Source organism: Squalius cephalus, assembly GCF_949319135.1.
Source record: "Squalius cephalus genome assembly, chromosome: 11".
In the NCBI taxonomy this organism is placed as follows: Eukaryota; Metazoa; Chordata; class Actinopteri; order Cypriniformes; family Leuciscidae; genus Squalius; species Squalius cephalus.
This window is the reverse complement of record NC_137132.1, coordinates 16,180,862-16,206,518: the sequence shown is the minus strand read 5'-3', so window position 1 is coordinate 16,206,518 and position 25,657 is coordinate 16,180,862. Positions and strand designations below refer to the sequence as shown.

The following is a 25,657-nucleotide window of genomic DNA, read 5'->3' as shown; positions in this document are numbered from 1 at the left end:
GTTGGTTGGTAACCAAATGCACACAAAGGAACGAAAACAATGTACTCTTTATATGTCTCTGAAAGACAACAGCGCTGCGTTGAACAGACCAGAAAAAGCCTTTCGCAACATTTGAATCCTCTGGTGTAAAGCAATCTCATGCAGAATACAGCACAGCAATTGGAGTGAACAAGCTTCTTCTCATTAATAATGCGTCCTGAGTCGCTTAATAATGAACCGCAGCACTCTGAGACCCTCACTGTTATTACAAGTTGCACGAGCGTATCAAAACACCCAGCAGATATTTACAGGTATAAAATAAAATCGTGGCCTATTCAGTCTGAAAATCGCACTAAGCAATATTGATAATTCTATTTAATGTTGTTATATCGTGTAGCCCTAGTCTAAACTGTGTTTGTGTCATTCAATAAAACGCAAATTTAACTGCTGCCAAGTGACTTTGTGTGACCCAACTTTTCCCACACTGCAACCCACAGTTGGAAAACCCCTGGAACAGATATAAGCATGGAAAGGGACTATTTTTAAAGGATAGTTCAACCAAAATTGAAAACTCACCCTGTTGTTCCACCTCTCATTTTCCATAAAACCACAAATGAGAGGATTGAGGTCCAAGCTGCTCTTTTCCATTAGCCTGGCTAACGTCTAACCTCTTTCTCATTGAGACGTGGTCTGGGAACCACATGTTCATTTTCTCGTATTTGAGGCGTGGTTTACGAATGCCCAGAGCCGTTTATTGGGCGCTACGAATGTCTATCAAATGCGCCTGTACGTAGCTCATAGCCAATCGTTTCAATTATACCAGATGACGTATGTAGAGCGACAGAAATTCGACGAGGAAGAAGACGAAATAAACTTGCGTTCTAAACTACTTAGAACACTATCTAAGGCTGCATCGAAAGGTAACTTTGCGTCTGATGCCATGTTGGATCCATAGATATAAACAAACTGCTTCGGTGTGTCGCATAGACGTCGTCATCGTCTTGCTGCTCCCTCCCCGTTCTGTGATTGGTTCCCTTTTTGAGGGGAAAATCTGGTCCATGGTGTCCAGGCTGCCTAGCAGTGTGAATAAAATCGCGCTATGCGCAAGGCAGCATGGGGAAACCTAGGCTACTTTTCCATAGAATGAAAGTGGAATTACATTGCCAAGCTCCAAAATGAACAAAAAAAGTATCATAAATGTAGCCCAAAGTGAACATATGGCTACTTTTATAGGTTTTATGATGATTTTTGGAGTTAATAATGACAAACCATCTACTTTGCTTTTCATTTATTACTTACAGCTCGTTTTATGATCTTCGATACCACAGCAAAAACTAATAGCCTAACTGTTAAAGTTAAAACATTATTAAAAACAAGTGAACAGTCAGTAATAAAATAAGAACAAAACAAATTAACAAATTAAAAGCTGAGATGAATACTCAATAACAAAGTTACAAAGTCTAAAGGTCCTTGCACACTGAGTTCGAAATTCTCGTCCGAAATTTTCGCACGTTAAAAAATAAATACGACCTTACATTGTGTCAATCATGTTTACACACCGCCTCCAAAACTTTCGTCCGTCATAAAAAAAATTCAGATCGGGTTCTTTTCTACCATTTTTCGCATCCGTAGCAAGCATTTTGAGAGGTGTTTTGACAATTCCGAGCCACCGAATGACGAATACGAAAAAACGCATCCGAAAATTTCGGACTCTGTGCAAGGACCTTAACAGTAGTATTCAGGTACAGAAATGAATAATTAAGCCTAAATGCAAAATAACACTATTTGTTCACTGTAGAAATTAAATACAGTTTCATCTTTGTTAAAGCTGTATTTTGTTGTTTTATTAACATTAATGACACAGACAACAGTAGTCACTTTAAGACCGAATGCACGGACCTAAAAATCTGTTCACTTATGACATAACCGAGAAAATACTTGACGAGATGGGTATTTTGCCATAATTTTGTGTGTATTTGTCTGTTCAACCGCAACGAAACGCGAAAGAGGAATCAATTCGGTGTTCGAGCGCTGTCTGAAACGCGCCTCTTTCTCTGCGTGTGATTCGGTGTGTGCAGCTGTGCGCACAGATAACGTGCGAGTCCCGATTTCTTCTTCCGCATTTAAAATTGTTTTAATCTGTAAATTGGCAAATTGGCAAAACACGTCCAAATTATAAACTTTCACTCTATGATGGAACAACTGCGATCAACAATCTGTTGCTCCCCTATACTTTTATCATATGGAAATAGGCTGCTTGGACATCTGCCTAACATCTCCTTTCGTGTTTCATGAAAGAAAGCAATTAAGATGACAACAAGATTGAATTTTTAGGTGAACTATCCCTTTAAATTGATTTAACCATGCATATTCAAAAGCATCTTTAACTGAGAGTTCCTCTGTCTTACTGGTGTTCCAGCAAAAGGAGCATGATCACAGTTCTCCTGCCAGGATCGATTGAGGCTGAGGACGAAGTCCTGAAAGAAGGGATGTGTCCTGTTGAAGACTGAAAACCCGACGATGTTGACTCGCTGATCAGCTAAATCGTCCAATCGTAGCAGAGAGAATTCCTGCAAGGGTAGAGAAAATGTTCAAGTTAATTCACCAACATGAGTGCTTCTTATCAAATTGCCCAGCTCAGGTCCCCTGTCGAATCTAAACAACCTAATGATGCCCATAGGAAGTAAAACAATATCGTCAGGCTCATTAACAAGTACTGAGGTAATTCTGCCAATTCCTGGGACAAGTAATTCAATTCAGCAAAAGTTAATGCTTAGGAGAGCAAATCCCAGCAGCCATTGTGCTTCAGATCCCATGAGGGCAACTTTGGAGATTGTGGGAAAGAGGGTGAAAAAAGGTCCGCAGTGTTGTCAGTCTGCGTCCCGGCGCATGTAGTACATCAGATGAAGGTTAATAGAGATGTCCCTGACACCGTGTCCTAACTAGACGCGACGCGCGATAAAAGGTACCTTTTCCATGTTAATCAGAGTTTTTGTCCTAACCAGCCGCGACGACGACATGCGACGATTCTATTTTAGAAACGGTTCCTATTTTTCTGCCACGTCGCGGCTGGAACAACAAACACAAAGTGTGGCAATGATAATCTCAGGTACTGTTTATGTGCTTTATTTAATGTTAAAAGCGTGTAATGTGACTGAATATCATTTAGTGCTCTCAGCTTTGTAGCTGTAAAAGCAACAATGGATAATTCACCTCAGATCTTGAAATTAAACAAATGGAAACAAGAACGTTCAAACTGTGAACAAACAAGATAGTTTTAGTAACTCAGTAGCCTATATATCTGAATAATGTTTAAATGGTGTAATATTTGTGAATTTGATTATAGCTACTTATCTGCTGCATCTCAATTCGCCTACTTATACTACGCCCTAAAAATATGTACTCTTTTTGTGAAGAAAAAGTACATACTTTTGAGTGTGTAGCAAAAGAGTAGGCAAGCTTTGGGACAAACTACTTCGTCATCTTTAACGGACAGCTCTGTCGCGTGCATCCTGTCACCGTAAACTGCCCTGTCAATCATCTTGTCACAGTTAAAATCCTCCATTCAATCTAATTTAATTTCCTAATGTTTCAGAGAGAAATGTTGTAGCACGCTGATCTGCCAGTCATGGGTCTTTCATGCGGAGACTCTCCTCATGTATTTGCAATTTAAATATAATGATGCATTTCAAAGTTTATGGTTAAACATATTTACAAAAGTTCACAATGCTGCTGCAGATGTAATATAATGTGGACAACATTGAATAAATACATTTTCGTCAGGTTAGATACTGATAATTAATCACTCAAACCCCCTTATCTAAACCTCTCTACATAACCGCTGGACTCCTGCGTCCTCCATGTCTGTAGTTTGTAGTTCTAATCGAATCCTCGTCCAACGCGCGATTGGCTGTGGGCAATATTAGTGTTCACGGATCTGCACTTCGGATTCTGACCGGAAGAAGTAGACCATCCAGGTATCTTTGGAATACTCATTTCAACATACTACGATTTGGGACATACTAATTCCATCTTCGAATACTATTTAGGATGGATAGTATACGAATTGGGACTCACTGATCCATTTTCTTGCGATTACCGTCAAGATTACTTAAAAATAATTCGAGTAAAAATAATAAAATAAAATGAGATGGCACTAAATAAGAAGAGACAGGATGAACTGAAACTAGATGACAAAGAAGAGGAGACTAGATGAGAAGAGATGAGATTAGATGAAATGAAATGAGACAAGACCAGGTGAGACTCTATGAGACTCAGTGACCAGATTAGACTTCTCTATGAGAAGAGAAAGGATGAACTGAGACAACAAAGAAGAGAAGGAAATACCTTGGGACTAGATGGGACGATACATAATGAAGTGAGCCTAGATAACAGAAGAGGGAAATAAATGAGAAAATATCAGATTAAATGAGATGTGACTAGATGACAGGAGAAAGGATGTACTGAGAGTAGAAAACAAAAAGCAAGAGGACTACATGAAGACAACATAAGATGAAATGAGAAGAAACAAGACTAGATGAGACAGAACGAACAGATTAGATGCTGAGAAAAGAGGACTAAATGAGAAAAGATGATCTGAAATGAAATTAGATGAGAAGTGAAAGGATGAACTTAGACAAGACAACAAATAAAGAAGAGAGGAGACTACATGAGAAGAGATGAGATGCAATTAGATGAAATGAGACTGAGACGAGACAGCATGAACTACACTACATGACAGATGAGAATACTTAATGTGAAAAGATGAGACTAGATGAGAAGAGAACGGATAAACAGAGTAGACAACAAAGAAGAGAGGACACTGTGGGAAGAGATATTGACAGATTAAATGACAGAATGGACTGAAAGATGACAGATGACTAAATGAGAAAAGATGAGATGAAATGAGATCAGATCAGATGAGAAGAAAAAGGATGAACTGAGACTAGACAACAAAGAAAAGAAGATTAGATGAGAAATGAGTAGATAAAATGAGATGAGACTACATAAATGAAAAGACTATGACAAACAGGTGAGACTACATGGAAAGAGGTGAGACTAGATAAGACGAGACAAGATCAGCTGAAACTAGATGACAGAAAAGAGAAAATATTAAATGAAATGAGATGAAACGGAATAAATAGAATAGACAACAGAGAAGAAGAGACTAGATGAGAAAAGATAGGACAAGGTGAAAACAGAAGACAGAGAAGAAGATAAGACAGAACAGGAGAACACAGCTCCACGTGAGAAGACAAGAGCAGAGACTAGAAGAGAAGACAGGTGACAGAACGTGATGAGAAGATACTAGATAACAAGAAACGACAGATGAGATGAAACGAGACTTGATGAGAAGAGACATGATGAGCTAAAACGTAAAGAAAATAGAAGTGAAAAAGACAGTCGCACAATAGGACTCGATGAGAAGACACAGGATTAGTTGAGACTCGAAGACAGAGAAGAGAATGAGATGAGGTTAGACTAAGTGAGAATAATAATAATAAAAAAAAACATGAAATGAGGCTGAGAAAGAATGATTAAAAAAAAGAACAGGAAGCTGTGTGTGCAGAAGAGGTCAGGGAAGGTGAGTGAATGATTCCGAAACACAATAGCAAATCCCCAGCCTTACACGAGGTAGCATGCAGCAAGACCGGAGCACCTCAGATCAAAGACAACACAATCTTGCCCTCTCATTACAAACACAAAGCCAGAGGAGGACAGACACCCAGGCCATGGGTAGCACACACTGCATGGGATTAAAGCCTTTGCCGAGAGGACAGGAAGAAAAGGAGGGAGCACAGTTTCATGGGAGTGCAGAGACAAAAATGCACTGCAGTGCTTCAGGAACATTTGTTTCAGAGGAAACTCGGGGGAGAAAGACTGCTGAATCTTCCTGTAGATAACAGAAGCTCCTTTTTTCTTATTTTGCAGGTGGGACGGGCTCTCTGATCCATTAAAGGATGACCATGTCTGCTTTTGATTGAAATAAAAGCCCATCTTCTACTTTGATGGCAACCACAATGCTGCAAAACCCTGTCCAAACACGCTCACAGATGCAAGGCTGATTCAATACAAATGAAAAATATCAAAACGACATATCAAAATATGTAAATCTAGCCCCTCCAGCACTAAAACTTTTATTTAAAACTCTCACACTCACTGCAAAGCTTCAAACTTTAAACTTAATTAAAAAAAAGTGATTAATAAAATACATTTCATTAGCAAGCAATTTTTTAGACATATTTAATATGTTATATACCGCAAGCTACAATCTGTTGCTGGTGTACATCAAAAAATAAATATATCTAAAAAAATAATAAAGAAAAAAACATCAGAGTAATGCTGCTGTCAAATCATAATGCCGCTTTGCAAATGAACCTTTATTGTAAATGGTCTCATATTGATTAACATATAAGAGTGTGTGAACAGTTGACCCTTCCTCCATCTGCACTCCCTGGTGCAGTCTGACAAGCCCAACGGGAACGGACCTGTAATTACTCTCCGAGCGCATGTTAATACTTCATTAAAACAGAGACAGTGTAAATGAGCCAGTCATTAACTGTGGCGCACTTTGGGCCACTCATACGTGACACGGAAGGTCATCGAATATCCCACAGCATGTGTGGAGTGTGTGCAAGTGTGACTGAGCAGATACTTCGGCATTTACTAAAAATGAACTGTGTCCACTAATAGCACCGTTCATTTGCTCGCGCAGTCTGTTTTAGCGCCTAATTTACTAAAGAAATTATGCAAATCAAATAACAGCACAAACGAGTTATGAACACAATTTGCGTGTTGTAGTGTTGTTATACTTAATTAAACCTATTAACAAATCATTTTTTTAGTTAATTGAAATAAAGCTGAAATAAAATAAAATATTAGATGAAAAAAAACACAACGAAAATTAGAAATGTTGCCTTGGTAACTAACTGAAATAAAATAGGTTTAAGTTGAAGCACTAATATTACTAAATATAAATTACAGCTAAATAGACATTATAAATAAAAAATAAAAAAACGAATAAAAAATGACTAAATATTACTAAATATAAATTACAGCTAAATAGACATTAAAAAAAAAAGAATAAAAAAAATGACAAAATCACAAAATATACAAATAAAAGTAATTCAAATTATCGATAAATATTTTAATAGTACGGTAAATAATACTAAAATAACACTGGCCATGTAATGAATGTCAGTTTGCAATCTGAAAATCTTTGTCTCTGTTATTAGACAAAAAGACAGTTAAAGCTACACTGTGTAGGATTTTCTCTGAAATTGTTTATGACTACCAACTGAATATTACTTTCTAGCCCCTCCCATTCCGAGGGCGCTTTAACTCCTACAGTGGCCGTGTTATTTAAAATCTGCCGGCAGTCGTGAGTAACCTCCCCCTCGCATTCGTCAAGGTGCCACTGAGTGTCAAAATGCGAAAGGCGAAGCTTGAATTTCCAGGTATATCCCTCTTTGGCACATGTATTTTCAAGATGGAGGCGCAACATGGCTGCCGCCATTCGAGTGGCTCGCTCGTATGTATTCTAAATGGCAGATTCTACACTTACAAGAATACTTGACTAGTTGGTATAAGTAATTACACATTAATGAGTACATATCATTTTGAAAGAACAAAGTGTTGTTTGCAAAGAATCAACTTAAAAAAATGACACAGTGTAGCTTTAAGGTCTTTTTATTGACTTTACGATTCACGAACAATAGAGTAACTTGAGCCAGTTCTTTTAATAAATCATTCAAAAGACTCACGATCTGATGAATCTAATAATATCATTCGTATAATGAGCTCACTGAATCGATCAGTGGTGTGTTTCCCGTACAACGACGTAACTCGCTGGTTCACTACCATAGTACGATACATTGATACCTTACTGTCACAAATTGGTCGTTCAAACACGTTAATGATGTCACGCAGGTGGTGGAGTAATATAACTACTTTTAATGCATCTGTTTGAGATCGAATTAATGCTAGATGCTTTGCTATAAATTATGAACATGGCATCTGAGGAATATTTCAAATTTTTCTCAGTTATTTTGCTCTATTTCCAGATTCAATCTTTGGCTCGCTCTTACATACTAGAGCACGTTCGCACATGCGCACTCTTAAAAAACGGTGCTTTAAATCTCTTGACAAACTAAAAGACGTAAATTACTTTTGTATGTATTCTAAATAAAAGATACAGATTGTACTGAATGTCAGCTTGCTTATTTTGCTCAAGATAAGGATTTATTAAGTCCACATGTCATGCAAACAAGAAACTATGCTTCTAACCACAGGTCGAGAGCTGTCATTCCAACTACACAACTTTGCGATGCTGTTTGCAAATGTTCGTTAAAACGATGATTTCGGGAAACACCGACTCATTGAACTATGCTGATAATGACAGAACTTGCGACCATAGTTGGCTAACGATGCTTTCAGGAAACGCACCCCTGAGTGGTTACTGAATATGATAATGATGATATATTTATATTATATTATATTTCACAATAAAAATAAATAAATAATAAAACTAGTGTAAAATTATTTAATATTTATTTATTTGTAAAGTAGTTTAATTTCATTCAATGTCATTAACAATGTTTAAATAAAAGAACAAACAAAATCTACATATTTGCGATAAGTCTACAATTACTGTCATAAGGACCATCATTTTTACAGTAGTATTTTTTAAACTACTGCTGCATCATTTACTTCAAGTACTGCTGCCACAATCAATAAAAAATGTACACAAAAATATCTTTTAATTCATTTTAATAGCATAATGTTAAACGAACTAGGCAAATATGGATGACTAAGGCATTAATCATATGAGCCTAATTTGCATAGAAAGGAGGCTGATAATGACTTCATTTAAATATTCACAGTGCAGTGCTATTTCTGCACACTTATGCAGTAAATGATTTTTGAAAAACGTTGTTAAAAAGTGGATCGGGACCGAGCACCAAAACACACTTGTAGCCAATCAGCAGTAAGGGGCGTGTCCACTCATGATGGGGAAGGAGAAAGAGCTCAGTGCACTAGACAGACATTGGCAGAATAACTATAGAAAGAGAGAGATGGCAGAGAAAATTCAAAAGAAGAAAATGCCAGGGGAACTTACTTTGAAAGGTTACAATCAGACAAGAGGTAGGACCCGCGTTAATATTGAAGAAGCTTTCCAGCGTTGGAGAGACCTAAGCAAAGGCCTGAAAACAGACAGGTCGCTTGATTTCGTCTCTTACATTGATTTTGCTGTGTTTCACAGAACTAATATGCTGTCTTTTGCATAAATATACTCGTGTGTCATCTTCGCTTGATTGTTCATTTGCTTTATTATTATTTTCATAAGCCCGGAACGTCTAAACCTCCTCCACTGCCCGTTTCAAGCATCAGCTCCCAAAGTGTTTTCAAAAAGTGAGATAACATACTCCTATATGTTTTTTTCTTTTGGTTCCCCTCTTAGTGATCGTTTGTTTTGGTGATTTCAAATATCAACAGTGTTTACCAGAAATCGCTTACTGCATCTTTAACACCTGGCTAAACTAGATTACGAGGAGTAAGGGAACGGGACGCAGGTTTTTGTATCAAAATGCCACATATTACATAACCACATGCACACAAACAGCTTTTAAGTGTTTGGCCAGTGTAAGAGAAGAAGCATCTAGGAGACAGTTGGGACCCCTGGGACAGCAGCTGCTCCTGATCTCTGGCAGGATGACAGAAGAGAGAGGAAAAGTGAGGACAAGAAAGAGAGAGAGAGAGAGAGAGAGAGAGAGAGAGATAGAGAGAGGGAGGACAAGAAGGAAAGAGACTGGATAGAGGAGAGAGAAGAGAGGTGAGGTGCTGACAGGCTGGCAATGAGCCCCATGACACAGCCTGTCACCTGAAGATCAATCAGAAAAGCAGAACCTGGGCCAGCTTGCCGCTTCACCGCTGGCAGACTCTCTCTCTCTTTCTCACACACACACACACACACACACACACACATACTGTATACAGGCATACACGCATGCATATTGTTTGTTGTGGAATAATTAGCTCTCGGGAGAAATACTAAACCATGATAGGTGGTAAAACAGTAGAGGGTCTGAACCACAGGTCTGGCCTCCAAACCAAACCAATTCAAACTCTAAAAACATTTTTTATTTTTTTTTATTTGACAGTCTATAGAGGACAAATGAGAATCAGAACAAAAAAAGAAGCTAAAACTAACATGACACAAATACAATAACAACACAACACAACAAAAACTAACAAATCAAAAGTAACTCCATGGCTCCGTCCAAACATCCATATTCCTTAGATATAGTAGGTGAAAAATAGTATGTGAAAAGAATATTATGTCCAGTTTCACACAAATTCACTATGCGTTATAATACCTTGGCATTAAACCACAGAAAAGGTAAATGCTGATGTGTGAGTAATACAACGGTGTCTGCAAATTTGACATCTCTCTCTTCTGACCAATGTTATGGTTCAGGAACTCTAAAACCTCTGGAACTTAAGCCGAGTGCCATCTCAACTATTAAGTGACTCACTGATGTGCTTTACTCAAATTTCCTGTGTAAACTGTGATTTAGGTGTTTGGTTGTGGGTGTTAATTGATTCTTAGAGCTGTGTGTTGTGATTATGTAGAAGAGGCTGGTGTTATGATGTTCAGAGTTGCTTGCTGTGAACATCCTTCATGGTGTCGGTGGAAAAATGCCAAGAGTGAATAAAACAGACTTTTTTTTTCACAGACAAGAGGAGACAGTATCTTTCACTCAATGAATCATTCATTCATTCAGTGATTTACTCACTGATGCACTGAATTACTGACATTAGTTCGTTCGCTCACTAATGCACCTGCTCAATTGAACTGAGCATTCAGGCATAATATAAACTATAATTTTTAATCATCATTTTTCTACCCAAACTTTAGATAAATTCTTCAGATTTTTGGTGAATACACTCCATTTACAGCACAAACCGGCTTAGTAATTACTACGTGTCAAAGACAACCTAAGAAAAGACACTTACAAAATGTCTTCTGAGAGAAGACAATTTCACATGCAAAATTTAGCTATCATATTCAGAAAATTTGGAATATAGCACACGAGCTGTATTAAAGGAATAGTTCACTTAAAAATGAAAATTCTGTCATCATTTACTCACCCTCAAGTTGTTTCAAACCTGAACACAAAGCAAGATCTTTTGAAGAATGTCGGTAAACAAACAGTTCATGTGCCCCATTGACTTCCATAGTAGGAAAAAAAAAGACTATGGAAGTCAATGGGGTACATCTGGTACAACTGTCTGGTTACCGACATTCTTCAAAATATCTTCCTTTGTGTTCAGCAGAAGGAAGAAATTCATACAGGTTTGAAACAACTTGAGGGTGAGAAAATGTTGACAGAATTTTTATTTTTCTTTCATATTCCTTTAACTACCTTTATTGGGTTTTTTGTTCTTTTTTAATGCTTTAAAGCTCCAGTACACGTTCTTTGTAATTGCATGAAAAAGAGTGATCAACACTTTGTATATACTTTTGCTCTGCACAGAGGAAAGAAAGTCATACAAGTTTGAATTGACAAAAGTTGAATTTTCATTCTGGGGTGAACTATCTCATATAAATAACTATCAACATATAAAGAGCAAAAAAGCAACACTTCAGGCTCTATAGAGAACTGTATTCTAGGCTTGAGCTACAAACTAATGAATAGGATATCGATTTTCTCAATGATAACATCAGTTAAGCAGCATCTTTTTACTCCATGAAATAAAGAGGTAATGAACGCCGATTTAAAATCTCTGAGAGTGATTATCTGAACAGCTGAATCGTTCATAGTGTTTTTGGCAGATATAAGTAATTTTACACTTGTATTAACTGGCATGTAAATTCATGGCATGAATCAGAGATCCCTGCTGACTACTAATGACTATAGCTGTTGACAGTGTTTTTTGGAAAGTTCTCCCTCTCTTCCTCCATCTCTCTCGCTCTCACACGCTAGCTGAACATGTGATAGGACTACTATATGTGAGCCTTTATTTTGCAGTCATCTCATTGCTTAGACAGTGAGACTGGATTAACACACTGACATTCACAACAAATCTATGCAATATAACATATACACATACATATATATCCCATGGAATATTGCACTGTCACTTACATCTAGACAAAAATGACATTGTTCTACAATGCAGCATCACATTAACACAGCCAGTGTCAAGACTGTCTTAAAGTCGTAATGAAACAAAAGTAGCAATAGATTCTTGTAACATATATCTGAGCGAAACAAAGCACAGATTAATTGTTCATAATGAGATCAATAACAGTTAGCTGTTAGCCAAAGGGGTAAACAGTCTTTTCAGATTCATTAGACCAATCTACATTTTAATGTAACTGAAAAAAATATGACCAGTCTCAAAGAAAAAAAAGTTAGATGACTAGCTTGACTGGTCTAAGCTGTTTATGCAACTAGCAGCGGCAGTTTGTATATTCATAAAGTTAAGAATAAACGTAAGTTAGCTTCTCTTTTGTTTTGAAGCTCTCTGCATACCTATTATGTTTACACTCCATAATCACTGGGATGAAGTCATTTAAATGGAGGCTGTCATAAAAATCTTGCTTTTGAGAAAATGGCCTCTAACTATTCCAAACAATTTTCAACCATTTTTGACAGAATTAGCAGATCTATTCAAACATCCATATATTAAATATTTGCATATATTTATCGATATGCTATCTTTTCATTTCTTTTTTTCTAGTTGACTTATAAGTTTTGGTCACTGAATGATTTTCCTATTAGGTAAATGTTACATATCGAAAATTTTCCGTGGTTGAAACACTGATTGTGCGATTACATGAAAGATAATACATTTTAGTACGTTGTACTGTACTGTATACCCTCAGATGTACGTACAATCATGTTTGAAGTACAATCATGTTTGACTCTCACACTGAAGAGCATTTATTGTTTGAACTTTGCAATAACACTGACATAATTTAAAAGTTTTTGTTTTGTTACAAACGAATCATCATGTCTCACAACTCAAAATGATAGAGCACGTCACATAAGCTTTTACTTTTATTTCTCACATTATAGACCAAGCTGCCACAACAGTAGCAGCCAAAATGTTGCCGACAGACTAATCTAGTGTGCTTGATTAATCCAGTGTCCACAAAAGTCTTCCTAAATACTGCTAACTCTGTCTGCACTTGCCTTAAATCCCAACCGGAACAGGAAACAAAATTGCATTTGCGCCTTAAATTATTCACAAATTACAAATTAATGAGCTCCGATAGCATGGAAAAGCTCTGAGGTATTATATCAGAATGCATAACCACTTATAATATGTCAGCACTCTGAAAAATGTATGTATAGCTGTGTGAAAATGAGTGTGTGTATGTGTGTGTGTGTGTATGAAGAAATGAGACAAGGCCGCAGGTTTGAGTGTGTGTATGTGTGTATGAAGAAATGAGACAAGGCCGCAGGTTTGTGAGGGAAGGTGATCTGTCTGAGTTGACAGAAATGAACCTGGTATTATCACTTTGGTTAGCCCTTGGCATTTTCTTATCAATCTCTAGAGGCCAAGCCACTCTCTGTCACTCATCAACCCACCCCACAATTTTGAACTTTCCAAAGTCAGATGATGTAATCTCTCTCTCACGTCTGCAACAACTAATCAATCGGTCATAAAAATAATCCTCAACTAATTCATCATTGATTAGTCGAGTCTGTGCCAGTTACAAGAGAGTGAGCTGCTACAGTGAGAAAGTGCATGATTTTCAACCATGGCAATGCTTTATGTTAAGCACTTCAAACTAACTCAAGCAGTGACTTGATATGTGCTGTGGAAAGTGTTTGATGGTTTCTCCAGCGTAAAACTTGCTTAAATGTTAGAAATTCCTTTTTTGTCCTGTTGGTTCTCATTAAGTCATTTTACTCAAAAATGAAAATTCTCTCATCAATTACTCTCGTATCATTCCAAACCCATAAGTCGTTTGTTCATCTTCAAAACACAAATGAAGCCATTTTTGAAAGTAGTAAAGCATAAAAATACCATAATATGTTTGCAGAGATTTAGGAAACAGTCTCAAGTTCACATTCTTGTTTCTCCGAAAAACAATGCTATATACAGCCACTTACAACTGTGTCGGAATATCTGTTTTTGTTTTGGTCCATGTGATCCTGCCTACTGACAATTTACCCAAGAGTATTTCGACACCCTGGGTTGCCAGTTGGTGGAAAACATAATGTATTGCAGTTATGGAAGACAGAAAACAAACTGGGTCAGAGATTGCAGACTCTACCCAACCTAAAAAGCCTCAGCATCCATCTAAAAAGCTCTATGACCAGAAGCATATTAAAACGCGGAACAATCAACTCATCAGCTTACATTGTCAGGCTCGTCGCCTTCCATTGTCAATTGACCTTTCGCCGGCCCCTCCCCCAAAACGGCCATTGTCCAATCACACATCATAGCAACCGTTACTATGTGAGCAGGTCCGACAAACATTAGCAAGATGGTGAAGCGTGCGCCCATGGCGTTTGTAAATCGGACACTAACTTACATACCCCGAGAGATTGTCTGGAGGAGTTGTGTTCTTTCCATTCCCAAAGCCGAAAACACAACGTGAGCGGTGCCTACAATGGATAAAACAGTGTGGACGGCCCCAATCCCAGTTAAATGTGTCGAACATTACGAAGCATAAATACGTCTGCTGGCTGTGGTATCGATGGCTAAGTTACTTAAAGTTTTTTTTGTTTTGTTTTTCTGATCTGAAAAACTCCTATCTGTAACTCAAAAAACATAATATTGTCTGAACCGCGAGTTTTATGATCCGTTGCCCCACTAATAAATATTATGGTCTCAACCACGATTTTTGTGATCTGTTGTCCCCCTAATAAATATTATGGTAACTTAAGTGCATTATGAAAGACAATCAATGAAAGTTATTTAGATGCAAATTTGGTTAAACAGTTATTGTGTGATTTCGTTTATTGTGCTTTGTCAACTTGAAGCATGAATTTGAGAAAGAAAATCATTTTTGGAATAAAATGCACCACATACTTTTGTCAATGATATAGGCCTAAGTTATAGCTAAAAGATTGTAAAAGCTTTCAGTTCACCTGCCTAATTGTAGTTGAAAAGTCAAATTAAGCTTGATTAATGATATACTGTGACTGATCAAATAAACTACAGCATCGGGAATATAACTCCCATGTGTTTTGCAGCATTTAAAATTTTAGTCGTGTTATGCGAAAAAACACACATAAGAAATTGTTGCTGACAGCACATTTATTTTCAGAGACAGTTTTTTTCTTTCACACAAAAACACAACAGTAACGTTAAGTGTCTTACAATGCTTTTAAACACTTGTTTCCTTGTTCTTTGTCATAATCACAAATGATGTGTATGAACACCGGTAACGTTAAGCATTAGCCTCGATAGAGACGTAGATAGTAGTCGTGTCTCCTTCATTGCGTATTTTTATATTATAATATATCCCTCCACTGCATACTGTAACCCTTTTTGCCTCAATCTGGAGGATATCGCGGAGGTATTGCTCCAAAAAAGGTCACTGACACGCACGGGTATACCTTTTTCCGTCATGGCAATCTGTCGCGCTGGTCGTGTTTGACCATTTGTTTGTCGGACGTAGCAACAGTAACTAAGGGGGGCGGGGCTCGGCGAAAGGTCAATTGACCCTTCGCAGGGAGTTTGATTGACAGGCGATCTGACCAATCCCAATCCGCCATCCGCCGAATCCGCCATTTTTGTCCGGCAAAGCAGTCAGGAGTGTTAGTAGATTGATTTGAACTTGAAAAACGGTGTGTACTGACGTCTTTCCGCGGTTAAAACAACATTCCTTCTTATGTTCATTCATGTTTATTTGATGCTATAAATGAACTAGAAGGAAGAGATGATCGGTTCACGAGCAGTTTTAACTGAGGCTTTACAGCGATCTGTCAGACACATTAAAGAGCCACAAAACGGTATTTATTGTTTAAATTTTGTAACAAAAAATGACCAAATTTGAAAGGTGAGACTTTGTTTCCTATCAAAAGTAATCTGGTCTGTCCTGTCTGTCAGCGCGTTGTCCTCTCTGCTCCGCAATGTATTTTTCACTGCGTGAGAACATGGTGTGGCTTGTCGGACATAGCAACAGTAACTAAAGGGGGCGGGTCTTTGCGAACGGTCAATTGCACTCGTTCCTGTTGCGTGTCCTCAATCTGGCAGCCCGCGTGAGCTTCGAATCTGAGGAGGAGGGGGCAGGGCAAACAACTCTGTCCAATATATTGAATTTAGAGTGCAGTACCCATTTTAACCGCTAGCTGTCAACATTACAGACCACTTTTAATGCAGACATTATTTAACAAGCTTGAGTGGGTATATACATCAAACAAATGATATTCAATTTAAAGAGATCATTTTTTACAAAACTTAAGTTTTGTAGCCCTATATGTAATTTGGTAAAAAAGGCAACTATTTTTGATGTAGTTTACAAAGAATACAACACAGAAGGAGGAAGTGGCAGAAATCCAACTCTGTCCTCAGATGTTGACTTCTTTGTCCTCAGATTATTATCGCTGTTGTTTTGTGTGTGTGTGTGTGTCTGTGTGTGTGTGTGTGTGTGTGTGTGTGTGTGTGTGTGTGTGTAAAACAAATCAAGTTTCCAAGTGCAAACTGCAAACCTATATCTCGGGCAAACCACTGGCTTTCTGTCATTCCATCCTGATAGATTGTGTCTTGAAGCAATAAAGTCTGGGTCTGGCATATGTCTCTTTATCAAACAAGCCTATAATCGACACCAGAGCTGTCGTTCAGCATCACGGACAGCTCAAGTAGCACAAGCTGGTTATTTTGCACGTTCCCTGCATTTATTAAGCGAAAACGAATCTGTTGACAGATGTTCCATGAGAACAGTGGAGTGAAACTGACAGTGATATTTAGGTGTTGCAAAATTAGATGGATCCCATGGAATTATGCAAATATAATTGGTGGAAACGACAACAGGAAAACAAATGATTCTACTATTGGGTTTGTGTGCAAATAACAGCAGTTAATTGTTAGTTTTGTCTCTCTCCCACAGTGTGGTGAATATCGCTATACCAGTCATATACTGTATGAAAACAGTAGTCAACCTGTTATGGGGTCCCACAGGGATCGGTGATTGATCCCACACTGTTATCTCCAAATCTCTTCTTAATGCAGCTGTACCAGATTCACCTCACCTTTCATCAGAAATAATGGTCTGTCTTGCATGCTGTCCAACACCTGAGATTAAATCACAACTGGACAGAACAGCTCTTTCTCTCACCATCATTATGGCAAAGACATGAAGCTCTCACCACTGAAGTGCAGACCGACTCGGAGATCTCTGCAGAGCTCACTTTTTATTTTACAACACTAGTCTCTGACACACTCACACTTTGTTAACTGTGCAGTTTATATTTGATATTCATTAGATATTTTGATTTGGTCATGTATGCAAAGTAGGCCGTTTGCTTATAAGAAAATTATCTTACAAAAAAAAAGCAAATCTTACAAAATGAAATGAAATAACAATACAATGATTGTGCAATAATAATAATAATGTCTGTACATTATGCCACTTACTACACTGCTACTTGCCATACATAAATACAGCAGTACCATAAATAAATTGCATTAAATAAATGGACATGAAAGCTTTTTTGCTTTATGTTTATATTTTTTAAGCTTTTTCGCTAAGAATAAGTTCATTATAACATGGAATGTGTACAAGAAACAACATGAACACTGCAACTAAATTAATTTATACATATTCCATGCAATCTAACATATGAAGCCATACTGTAACATGGAGTTCTCTATTTCAAGTTCTCTCTCAAACAGCTGGTTTTATCCCTTAATGATTTCTTGCAAGTAATGTTATCATTTTATTTCTTAAACTGAGGACATCTGAGCTGCTAGCTTCTATCAAAGATTTTATGCAAATTTATATTTTAGTCTCACCATATATAATGATTAAAAAGTTATGTTTTTTAACTAAATTTGAACTCCAATGAATCTAAAGAAGGCAGAGTTACGAAATAAAGTGATCATTACTCAAAAATATTTGACTGCATAATGGAACGCATGACCAATCATAATCAAGTATTTCAAAGGGCTGTGTAATAATCAAAGAAAACTAGCTAAGATGGCAGCCTGAGCACAGCTAATTGATAATTTCAGAGTAATGGAATATAATTCCAGATCCATTTATCCTTATTACAGATCGTCTGAGGAAAGACTGGACATGCAGAGTGAATCGAGCAAACCCTCAATCATTGATGGTGGGGAGCGGGCACTGGCATTGCTTGCATCTAATAAACTCAATATAGCAGGTGCCAAAGATCAGACACTGCTTAATTTTTTTCACAGCTGAAAAATAAAAGATTGATCTTTTGGTACTTTCACTGAGATAAATCCCCCAATTGTGTAATTAGTGCAGGCGTGGATAAGGAGGTCTCAAACACTTTACATAATTATAAAACAAGGGAGTTGTAAATCATTTTCTTATTGCCTGAGGGACACATACAAACATGTTTCTGGGAAGAATGAATGTAGACCATGCTTATCTGTGCATCAGAGTGCTATCAGCTCAATACATTTGTCAACAGGGAGTAATCAAGGCCGCAGAGGAAGTACGACTGCAATCAAGCTGACAGAAACTAATCAACATGCAAAAAGGCTTTAGACGTAATGTAAAGTTAAGCAGAGCTGAGAAAGTTTGCCACTAAACCAAATTACTATTTTTAGCAAAAAAAAAAAATTATTTGGCCATTGGATCCGTGCTTAACGCAGTTGATTGCAATAGGAAATGCTGAAATGTCGCCTAATTATATAGCATTGCTCACAAGCGTTCATTTCTGCTAAAAAGGCAAGACAATAAATGTACAAGCTGCAAATGAACAGTCTTTCTGATCACGTACTAGTACAGCGTTTCTTTCATTACACACTCTATTGACTGCTAAGCTTCCCATCTAAACAGAGAGGCAGAAACCATGAGAGGTCCTCCATGCCTGAATAATGATTTTTGTGTATTGACAAGCATGATACAGACATTGGCTTCCAAAAGTCAGTGCAATTGGCTTTGCTCAGATCTCACGTATTCATTCGTCGAGAACCTGATCACTCTGGAAACTGGATACGAGTTATAGATTAGATGACAGATAGAATGATAGAGCGATAAAAAGACATGTAGAACAGAATGACCAATAGAACTATAGATAGATATCAAAAGATAGAACCATAGAACGATAGATAGATAGAAAACTATAGACATTAAATAAAGTAACTTTTGTAGACCAGGGTGGAGAACACAATTTCCCAGGATGCATTGCCGGTGTTGAACTAGAATTCAGTAAATTACTCTTTTTGTCATTCCAATTCAACTTCCTGTTGGGTGTCACCAATTCAATGCAAATTCACACTCATTTCTGAATTTTGTAATCCAGTTTCAGCAAGTTACTGAGAATATAGAGATTTTAAATCAATTCAATGTGAGGTTGAATTATAATGCTGCCGTATAGGGAAGCTGTCTGTGTAGATGAAGGACAGCAATGTTTATGGGCCAGATGATGCAGAGCAATGTGATCTTAGCAAAAACAGATAAGATGGTAATAATACATGAATGAATCAGCCCAATATCCTCAGCAGTCAGTGGCTGGACCGCCCTGCTTGTGCCTGTATGTATGACTCTGCTCTGATCCCTGCTTGAAGCGCTGTGGTGATGACATGTCTGACAGGGCGCATCAGGACCGCGTGGCAGGGAAATTAAACACGAAGAACAAAATAAACAGAGGACAGCCAGAAATAGAGAAAGAGAGACAGAGTGGCAGCTGACGACGGCCATATTATGTCGTGAGGCAGTGCATACGGAACGCTGATGAGAATCAGCGGCGATCTCCCATTCACACAACCTTCAAATGACATCAGATCCCCCCAGCAGCTAAACTGATGTGATTTATTTAATCCAGCCGAGTAGTTTGGAACTAAGGAGAACAAATCACTTTGATGGAATTCATGACGGAGGAGTAGAAGTGGAGAGAGAGAGAGAGAGAGAGAGAGAGAGAGAGAATCAGGCCTGTTTCACATAGCAAAATAGAAATAGAAAAAAGAAAAGAAAAAAAAAACATTATTTCTGACTTACTATGTTTGATAACAGCCATAAATTATACAGAGTGTTATCAGCAGTTGGCTATTGAGAATTATTACAAACTTCATCATAATGAAATCTAATAATACATGAGGAAGGGGTCATATTTACATTCAAATGGTAATTAATCTACACAGAACGGAACCCAAATCCCAGTGCAATTATAAGCTTCTTAAATCGCCTGGATTGAGTCAGATTTACTGAATAGTTTTTGTGTGCCTCTGACAGCATGTGTAAGCACAAAATATGTCTTTTTCTCAAACAATGGTTGAGTAGTTTAGCCCATTTATTATGTTGCTCCATAAAAAAAGAAACAGATAAAATGTATGCCTTTGATGCAATGAAATAAATGACTTTTGTCTGCCAAACACAGAAATGTATATATTACAAAAGCCTGAATTGTAAAATATTGTGTTAGTTATTTGTGTAAGTAAATGCACTCAGTATTTTCAATTCAGCACTCCAACAGATGGCAAAAATAGGCACTGTTTATGCGGGCAGTGTGAATGCTGTGAACTGCTAACATGGCTGTCAAAATAAATATGTGCCACTTACACATACTGCACAATGTGAAACTCTCTGCCATGTTTCAAAGCGAAATGGCTACCACAAAACATAAATCCTATGGAACACTATGCAGTTTCCGTTTTTCTCAAACAGCGACCCCTAGAGTCGCTGCAGAGTAGTTGTATTTAACGTTACTGTTGTAAATACCACTCACGCAGAGCCGTCTCTGCACTCTTTGGACCGCGCTTTCTTTGTTTTCTGCGTCAACTCTGCCATGATTCACATCTGAAATGCGTGCTAGTGTCTTCCATAGAGGCTGCTTTATATGTTGTTGATGTATGTGACGTCGTGCCGTAAAGCAAGTCGTGATTCTCGCGAGATTTGGCGGGGCGCCACCTCTCAAACCTGCATTGCTGGTTTTGCCAGCGGCGTCCCCCCCCTGCTTTGCTATCGGGATGATTCGCCCAACTACGAGTTCGTTTACTATCTAAATGATTTCGAAGCTGTTATATTACGGTACAAATCTTGCATAGTGTGCCTTTAAAGGAATAATTCAAAAATGCTTTATTCTACACATGCAAAAGAAGATATTTTGAAAAATGTTCCAGCTAGATACATTGAAAGACGACAGGGGCAACATCAGGTTTTATGTTTAGTTGATGTTTAAAGTTCATGCCAATGATTTGATTTGATTTGAGAGTTTTGGGTTCCATTGACTTTCAAAATATGGACAAAAACAGTTGAAACATTCTCCAAATATCTTCTTTTGTGTTCTGCACTTTTAGAAGAAAAGGTTCTACAGTATATAGAATCCTATGGTTCTTGACACAATTTTAAACAACAATTTATGACAAAAAGGTTCTACTGTATATAAGGAAAAATGTCTTAAATGATTGCATAACACTTTCATGTTTAATGTTTTTTTTTTTCATTATATGTTTAGATTAACTTAATTCATTAAAACTAAGGATGGACCGAGACCGATACCGATACCAGCCCGATACTGCACTTGTGTACTCGTCGTACTCATAAAAATGACACGATACCAACAACCGATGCACGCAGCGTGTGCACAGTGTTTGTGTCCAGACAAAGTAACACTGACAACAGAGAGTGTAATGGGGGGGAAAAAAGAAGGCTGTCTATGAAGTAAATGTATCTAATTAGTGGAATATTAAACAAAATATAGTAATGCTTATATGGGCCATTCTACAGAATTGGTTCAAAGTCAGAGTTGAAAACGTCTTGAAATTTTTTTTGTATGTATGCAAATTGTATAATATCCAAGGTACACATATCTAGTAATTGTGCAGTTAATTATCATATATTTAATTTTCAGAAAGTTTTGGAATATTTTTCCTCTCCCCAAATTGGTCACTACTGAAACACAATAATAAATAATTTAATAAGAAGGCTTATATTGACCTATATATTTTGTTTACATCTATCTATCTATCTATCTATCTATCTATCTATCTATCTATCTATCTATATATATATATATTAACTTCACTTTTTAAAAGAAATCAAAAATATATTTTTAAAAATAACAATGAAAAAACAAACAAAAACATTTCAATATCATTTTCACAAGTTGAAATTTAGGGGTTAGGGTTCGGGACAGCCACCTCCCAATTGAAAGTACCCAATAAATGATGATTTTATATATATTAAGCTTACTGATATTTTATTATTGTGGGATTCAATAGATAATCAAAGGATCTTTGTAAACATCTAAAATTTGAATACTTAAATGCTTTTTAAATGTGTTTTTTGGTTGTGGGATAGCAGTTTACACCAATTCTGTAGAATGACCCATATCCACCTTATTCCTACGCCCCATGGCGCTTTGCGCAAATTATGGGTGTAACTTCCATTAAACTGTAAACAATCAGTGAAAGGCTCACTCTATGAATGCAATACGTTAAAAAAGTGTCACAATGAGATGACATTAATCAACCATCGAACATTAAAATGAAATTTAAAAGTGTAAAAGCATCAACAAGGTACTTTCAACAGATCAAATAACCCCAAAAGCTTGAGTCTTTGGTTAAATATCACTGTAGTAATATATATCTGTATTATGTAACTTATGTTAAGCTATAGCTATAGCTGTGGTGCCTGAGCTGATAAGCGAAAACGCGAAGTGGATTGAGCACGCAGCGGCACAGACGCGCAAGCTTGTCGAGTACATCCCTTTTTCACAGATATCAGTGGAAAGTGTGTAGTTCAGTCGGATGTCAATAGCAAAGAAAGTAAAACGAGGCATGTATTATTAACGTTAACAGATGGTAAAGAGAGAGAGAGAGTTAGAGAGAGAGTGCACTTCTGTTGCATGCTCTTGATTGCTGATTATTCACTCAGCACACATGTCATTTGGATTAAAACTAAATCGTATATGCAAGTAAAACATGAACTGTTATGTGATTTATGTATAACGTGTGATTCCCTTACATTATTACAGTACGTTTGCAGGTCAAGATGTTTCATTAACGCAAACATCCAAAGCGTGCCCCCCGAAAACCACTCTCAGTGTTTGCTGCTGTCTAAAGACAGTGTGCAAATACTGAATGGAATTCTCTTTCACGTCTTGCACTTGAACGGTACCCTGGTAATGCAGAGTTCTCGCGAGAGCACAAGTTGAATTTGCTCAGCGAGTTACTCTGGTGTCGAATAATGATGCTCATTAAATAGACCCCTTTCCATGGTGACATTTTTTGTGGGCGGAGCTTAGGAGGAGGCAGAACGATTCCCCTGGCCGCTTCACTAACGCTAGTTTGCAAGTTTTGTTAGCTTGTTTTTTAACAATGACTGGAGAAAATCAGATTTTATCTTAATGTGTAAGGTCACTCACTGTCCAGGACCACGATTGTTATTTGCAAAAGTAACCAGATTGGCCGACCCGTACACGCTCACTCAATGGATGGACGATCTGACAGGATTAATGTTAACATAATGTTAATCAAACAAAGGACAGATAAATCACTCACTGCTCTTGACTGAATAACTTTTGTAACTTTATAAAGATCCATCTATATTTAATTTATAACTTTATTCAAATTATGTACCTGAAAACTACTGTTAGACCTAAATGAAAACCCCCAAAACAGTTTTTATTACTGACTGCTCACTTGTCTTTAATAATGTTTTAAATTTACATTAATTAGGCTAGTAGTTTTGCTGTAGTATCAAAATTGGAATAGAGAATTGTGATATTTGACTAGTATGTAAACATTTGAACCACTGACCCAATCTTCACCTCTGAGCCCTGCTGAGAAAGCTCTAAATATGTGCTATGCTATTAAATGAAAGATGAAATACACTGAAAAAAGTGAATAGTTGGATCAACTTAAAAAAATTACTTAAATTGGTAACACCTAAAGAAATTAAGTTTTCTCAACTTAAATTATCATGTTTTATCATGATAATCTTTAGGTGTTACCAATTGAAGTAATTTTTTTAAAGTTGATCCAACTGTTCACTTTTTACATATGATAAAGCAATATAATGAACACTGAAAGTAACAGAAGCTCATACAGTACATTTTAGCAGGCTGCATGAAAATAACTGAAGGAAATATATATTTGCTAAACAAATTAAGCCAACTAATATGGTTCATATTCTTTTGGTTTCTCTATCCAATATATTTCAAAATTACAAATGCAGTGAAAATACAGGTATCGGTATCAGTATCGGGAAGTACCAAAAATGAAAGTATCGGTATCAGACTTGTTCTGGAAAAAGTGGTATCGGTGCATCCCTAATTAAAATGAAATCCATAAAATGATCGGTTCTATAGGTTCTATATATGAAGCGCCTCACAGAAGAAGAAAGAAAGTCATACAGGTTTAGAACGACTTGAGTAAATAAATTGAGCAATTCTCCAAATATGATATCACATTTGCTTTAGCAAATCAATCCAGCCCTATGACATCCCTTTCTCCATAAATACCAACTGATATAGCTGTATTTACATCCACTCTCGCTAATAGGACAGATTGGTAGGGTGCTCGACACAGAGTATCATAACAGAGGTGCTGCTCGTGGTGCTTCACGGTAAACGGAAAGTCTTTCCGGTGATTGCGCGATCACGGCTAATTCTGACGGTGCCATTATCCGAACTGAGCGATTGTTTCTTGATTATTCATGACCTTCTCCTCGACAAGGCCCTTCCCTGCAGCTGGTTTGCTGAATTAATGTTTCGAGGAGCACATGGTCTATCTCATAAGCCCTTATCAGCCAAATCTGGTAAAGATAGATTTGTAAGGAAGGAATTCATTTGTCCCTTGAGGCCTGTGCGCATCTCCCTGCAATCCATTTAATGATGGCCAAATGACGAGCATAATTGCTCATTAGTGTCTGCGGGCCCTCACGCGGACGCCCTTACATGTGCATCAAAAGTGAGTAGGGCACATGCAAGCACACATTGAGGAAAGAACAAGCAAGCAAGCTGGCAAGAGAAAGAGGCTGTTTCCTGATGGGAAGAGTGGAGGGAGCTAATGCTGCAGAACAGCTGATTAGGTCTCTTTACCAGGTCAGCTGTACATCTCTCCCCTCGGCCCAGGGCTGGGAGCAGAGCTGAATTATAGGGGGTAAACAGTGTAGACGGCACAGGCTGATGGGAGTAGATGGCCTTGGTCAGCTGCCCTGGTCCGGCCTGTCTTTCTTCATTTCCTCTCTATCAGCTACTGTGAGGAGATCTGACTATGCGGAGACCCCGGCAGGCTTACCACTGACCCTGTATAATTCTCTCTCTCTCACACACACAAACAAAAATGTACACAGCACATAAAAGGCCAGTCAGCAGTCTCAGTGGAAAGGACACTCCAAAATGAGGCTGTTTTATGCAGAGGGAGATCACAGCGCATGAATAAATGAAGAATGGCAGATGGCCACACACACACACACACACACATATCCATACACCAACAAACGTTTGTTTTATATTATGCTCTGTACTTTCCATTAACTTCTATTGTTTTTCAATTGAGCTAAATGCATTTT

General features: G+C 37.5%; 1 protein-coding gene across 6 annotated transcripts in view; it reads right to left on the bottom strand.

The window, feature by feature from the left end:
- The window catches only part of grik4 (glutamate receptor, ionotropic, kainate 4), a 389,008-nt gene that overhangs the window by 69,911 nt on the left and 293,440 nt on the right, over window positions 1–25,657 (bottom strand). For all 6 annotated transcript variants that reach the window (XM_079885109.1, XM_079885112.1, XM_079885111.1 and 3 more), the window contains one exon: window positions 2,388–2,549. In XM_079885109.1, the coding sequence (XP_079741235.1) occupies window positions 2,388–2,549 (162 nt within the window). The remainder of the gene's footprint in view (window positions 1–2,387; window positions 2,550–25,657) is intronic.